The 4,542-nt window shown below is 37.5% G+C and overlaps 1 protein-coding gene across 1 annotated transcript; it reads right to left on the bottom strand.

The window, feature by feature from the left end:
* Positions 1 to 998: 998 nt before the first annotated feature.
* Positions 999 to 3,097, bottom strand: LOC116018810 (transcription termination factor MTEF18, mitochondrial-like). Its single transcript, XM_031258816.1, has one exon. The coding sequence runs from the start codon at positions 2,898 to 2,900 to the stop codon at positions 1,170 to 1,172; it is 1,731 nt and encodes a 576-aa protein (XP_031114676.1). The 5' UTR covers positions 2,901 to 3,097; the 3' UTR covers positions 999 to 1,169.
* Positions 3,098 to 4,542: the final 1,445 nt, after the last annotated feature.

The following is a 4,542-nucleotide window of genomic DNA, read 5'->3' as shown; positions in this document are numbered from 1 at the left end:
TATTATAGGACTTTTTCAAAGTTTATAAAAATTAAAGAGGTTTGAAGCAAATGAACAGTAGTGGAGTATGGTACGAACTTAAAGGTGGTTCTAACAGTTATGAGCATGTCCAACAATTAAAGCATGCTCAGAACATCTCATGACTCTAAAAAAAAATTATGAAAGTCATTTAAAATTCATCCATTTAAAAGTTTTAAAACGTCCATGTAAATTTTGATTGAATAACATCTCTTGTATTATTTTCACCAGTTATATTTCTTCATTAAACAAGAATAACCATTTCTAGCTCTTATTCCCCCCTTTTAGTTCAATCCATTGTTCTTACTTCTTATGCAACAAAGCTGTGATCTCCATGGAGTTTAGTTTACCCCTAAGGTAAATCTCAAATTCTTCACAAACTTGAAAGACAACAAAAGTAACATTATCAATTAGATATGTAGATATGTGTTTCGAGAATAGAATAGAATAGCTAACTTTCTTGTTAATAAATCTCTTCGCCAAGACGTGTGAGCATTTGACACTCCTCCCTCAGCTCTACGTTTAACCCCAAAATTTGAGTACCCTCACTTTGGAAATTGTGACAGGTAAATTTGAGTACCCTCGCTTTGGAAATTGTGAGAGGTAAATCACAGGATATGCCTCAGTAATGTAGGGTCTGAGTGCTTCCCTTTTTCCTAGGTTGAGATCCTCCCCCATTGAGTATTTGAACCCAAGTAATCATTGGGCACTACACCCACACTTAGACTTTCGACCACTGAGCTATGCCCCGAGGCTCCCTCCCTCAGCTTTGATTCAGTGAATGGTGGGTGGGTGGGTGGGTGGATTACAAGAAAGCAAGAACACAGCAGAAGTAGAAAGGTAAGCTATCAGACATTTCTATCTCCTTCCACCAAGCAAATGAGGGGTGTCAGACACAGCATAACTATGACTGTATAGTCTCTGGGGAAAAGAATCAAGCAATAGGCATAGAAAGCAAATGACTAATAACTTAAGAGTTATGGAATATGCATATATTGAAATGATCTCTTTGGATAATCAAATACCAGGAAAATTTGACACAAAAATTTAAAAAAGAATGCTGCATTTCAGATTTAGCGGGGGTATCTATCGTACATCAATCTAGCTTGTAGACATGCGTTAGATGGATTCTTACAGTAATAACAGTTTGATCAATCTGGATACACTTGTTTCTTCAGCTTTTCCCAAGTGTAAAGGCCACCGGGATGAGGATTCACATATGTCTTCAAGAATATTTTGTCTGAGCAAGCTATAAGGGTGCTCAAGGCCAAATTTTGACGAACTCTCCCTCGTTCTTTCAGCCAATTGTACATTGAAAGCCGAAGTGTGCTTCTCTCGAATGTGTATGAGATATAATACGGAAACGCAACTAAACTAGACACTGGATAGCCCAAGGTGTTTATGAGAAAATCAATCTTTGCTTCAATGTGCTCCTTACTTTGGTTGAGAATATGTGGAGCTACTTTGACCATCTTAGCCACCTCCTTTGGTTTCAAACCGGAATTTACTAAACAATCGTATCTCTCTTGAAGCTCCAATCCTTTGCCTCGAAATGCCTTGAGAGCTTCTTCCATTTCACTCGAGTTCTCAACAAACCCCAAACTCAACAAGAACTTTGTTTTCATCACGTTTGAGTTTAAATCGTCCTCTGTTGGCTGAAGTGGTTCGACTCTCAAACCAACAACCCATTTCTTCAAAACATGAGGATCCGTCAAGATCATTTTACAAATCCTCTTCTTCCCACTTCTTAGGTTAGTAAGCAAGGTAACTGCTTTCTTCAAAGAGCACGAACCCAGTAGCACAGCGTGTGAACGAACAATATTGCCTATATCGTGGCTATGCATATCAATTTCAACCAAGAAAATATAACAGCTGCGTAGATTCCTAACAAATTGCCCAACTTTATGTTTTGGAATCTGCAGAAACACGTTCTGCATATCATGCGGTGCATATCCAAATTTCAACAAGAACCCAATTAGCAAAAAAGTAGTATGCCCCGAGGCCTCAAACAAAAGCTCTGGATTCTGGCATATGATCTTTCTCAATTTCTCTTCACTGAAACCCAACTTACAGAACATGCACATCGCTTCACATACACACCTCCAGTTATGGGCATTTCCCTTCGATATTTGCCCCTGAATCCATTCACACTCGGTTCCAGCCTCGACTCCAGCGCTCTTTAACTTCTCCAGAACAGTAAAGAAATCTTTACTCTCATTGCCTGTCAGAAGGTGAGGACTCAAACAAACAATCTTAGCCACAGTAACCCGATGTAGGCCAACCTCTTCGAAAGATTGAAGCTTTAATTTCAACAACCCGGAGCTATACCTAAAAACCTCCGGAGCTTCCTTGTAAATATTTCCAATCTCGTTCCTCGCAACACCATAATTACACAAAACATGATAGTTCTCCATCAACAACTTATCATCATTCAAGAACATCATCTTTGGAGGCAAAAAGGGTGAGTACTCAGAAGGGCTCAACCCCACACTCTCAAAGAAGGGCTCGAATTCATTAATGGGATGGTACCTCAAGAACCGCACTACAGATCGCGAAACTTCCTTGTCCGGATTTACCCTCTTCAACAAACTTTCAAGAAAATGCGGTGAGTTCCTACTTATATGCTCAGCATCCGAAAACGGCAAGCTTCTGGTGGAATGCAGGTACTCTGTAAGAGCAGCCTGGGCCTCTTGCCTGACGGCCAGAGGAAATTGGGGGGTTTTCTCAAGAACTGGGGCGTTCTTTTTGGTTCTATAAAACCTAGTACTCCGGGCTGACCCGGAAAGCCAAAGGGTCGGACTTGTGTACCCGAAATGGTTATCAAAGAAAGAAGAAACCCATTTGAGAAGAGGTGAAACTCTGGGTTTCTGTAAATGGGTCATGGATATTTTGTTGAAATGTGCAGGGTAGGAAACGAGAAATGAACTGAGAACATGAAAGATTGAGTTTTTAAGGTAAATATAGATATAATCAATCAATCGAGGTTTTGAAGAAGCAGCTTACCGTAACTTTTGACGGGGTTTTATCGGGGAGCGGATAAGTGCTCAGAGCTCCGGTGGCGGCTGTCAAAGGAGCTCTCTATCGGACCATAAACTCCAGTAAGGGGTTTTGGACAATGGACGGAAAGGTTTTAGCAGAATTGGGGCAATGGGGCAAGGGCAACATTGTCATTTCCATATTAAGAGACTTTTTGTTTTATTTTTTGGAAATTTTATTTTATTTCATTTATTTGAATCTTTTTCTTGGAACCTAGAAAATCATTTTTTATATATTTAGTAAAGAGTGTAAATTGTGTATTAAAAAAAAAAAAAGAGTGTAAATTGTGAATCAAAGAAAAATGAGTGTTTGATCAAAAGAAAAAAAAAAAAAAATTTGAGAAATGGCTTTCCATCATTTTGGGAGGATTCATTTTTCAATTTTCACACCACAACTACGGTCATCAACATCGTTGTCGTTGCCACCACTATTATTGCCGTTGCCACCCCCAATTATTATTATTATTATTATTATTGATAGGTAATATACCTCGGGTATACGATCCTAAGTACTTTATACGTATGTCGGTATACGAGTACGGGTATGAGCCTATAAAAAGGCCTTAACCCTTCAAGTTAGAGGACTTTTGGTCTCTCTCTAGATGAACCCAAGAAGCTATTCTCTCTCCCTATTCTTTCTACATGATTATAGAAATATGAATAAAAGGGTTTTCTTGGGCTATATTCTCTCATTGAATCTGTGTTTTACATATATTATTATACTTCTAAGTATATTGAGGGTGTTTTGTACTATCATTGTTATTATTATTATTATTAATTATTATTATTATTATTATTATTATTTTATAACAAATAACCCCACCACCATCTATCACACTACCACCATTATCACCACCACCACTACTACCAGTACAATCACCAACATCAACACCACCACCACCACACTACCACAATCATCGCATGTATTTTTAAAACATTGTACACGTTTCCAAGTAACTTGTAACTCGATGGCATCTATATGTCTCTCCCAATTCCAAGTGGGAGATCACATGTTCAAATGCCCCCAATCACATTAGCGCTCCACATTAGATTGCACTTGAAATAGTTCAGGGGCCTAATAGTCATATTGTGTATGATTCGATGGCATGCAAGTAGGTACATCACTTTTTGATAGATCACACCCAACACGTAGATATAGTTGTGTATAATTCTTGTGTTAAAATTAATAATTTATTTTATCTCAACTGAAAGTCTAAAGTAATACTTATTTTTTTTTTTTGAGAAGCTAAAGTAATACTTATACCATACATTTATTGTGTGTGTGTGTGTGTATATATATATAGCTTTGTGGAGGCTTATGTAGCTCTTAATTATTGTTTTAATTTTATCTTCTAGCAACTATGGAATATCTTTTTTCGTTGTTGTAATTTTTTTTTATTAAAAAAAGGGTTATATTTTACAAGTTTTAGACATTAACTGAAAGGGAAGATTGTAATTTTTTTTCCTCCATAATATGCCAAATATTAAT

The sequence above is a fragment of the Ipomoea triloba genome, chromosome 1 (assembly GCF_003576645.1).
Source record: "Ipomoea triloba cultivar NCNSP0323 chromosome 1, ASM357664v1".
NCBI lineage: Eukaryota > Viridiplantae > Streptophyta > Magnoliopsida > Solanales > Convolvulaceae > Ipomoea > Ipomoea triloba.
The sequence above is the reverse complement of the archived record's forward strand: the minus strand, read 5'-3'. Positions and strand labels throughout refer to the sequence as shown.

Coding starts and splice junctions, on each gene's coding strand:
- LOC116018810 (XM_031258816.1), bottom strand. CDS start 2,900: ATGACCCATTTACAGAAACCCAGAGTTTCACCTCTTCTCAAATGGGTT.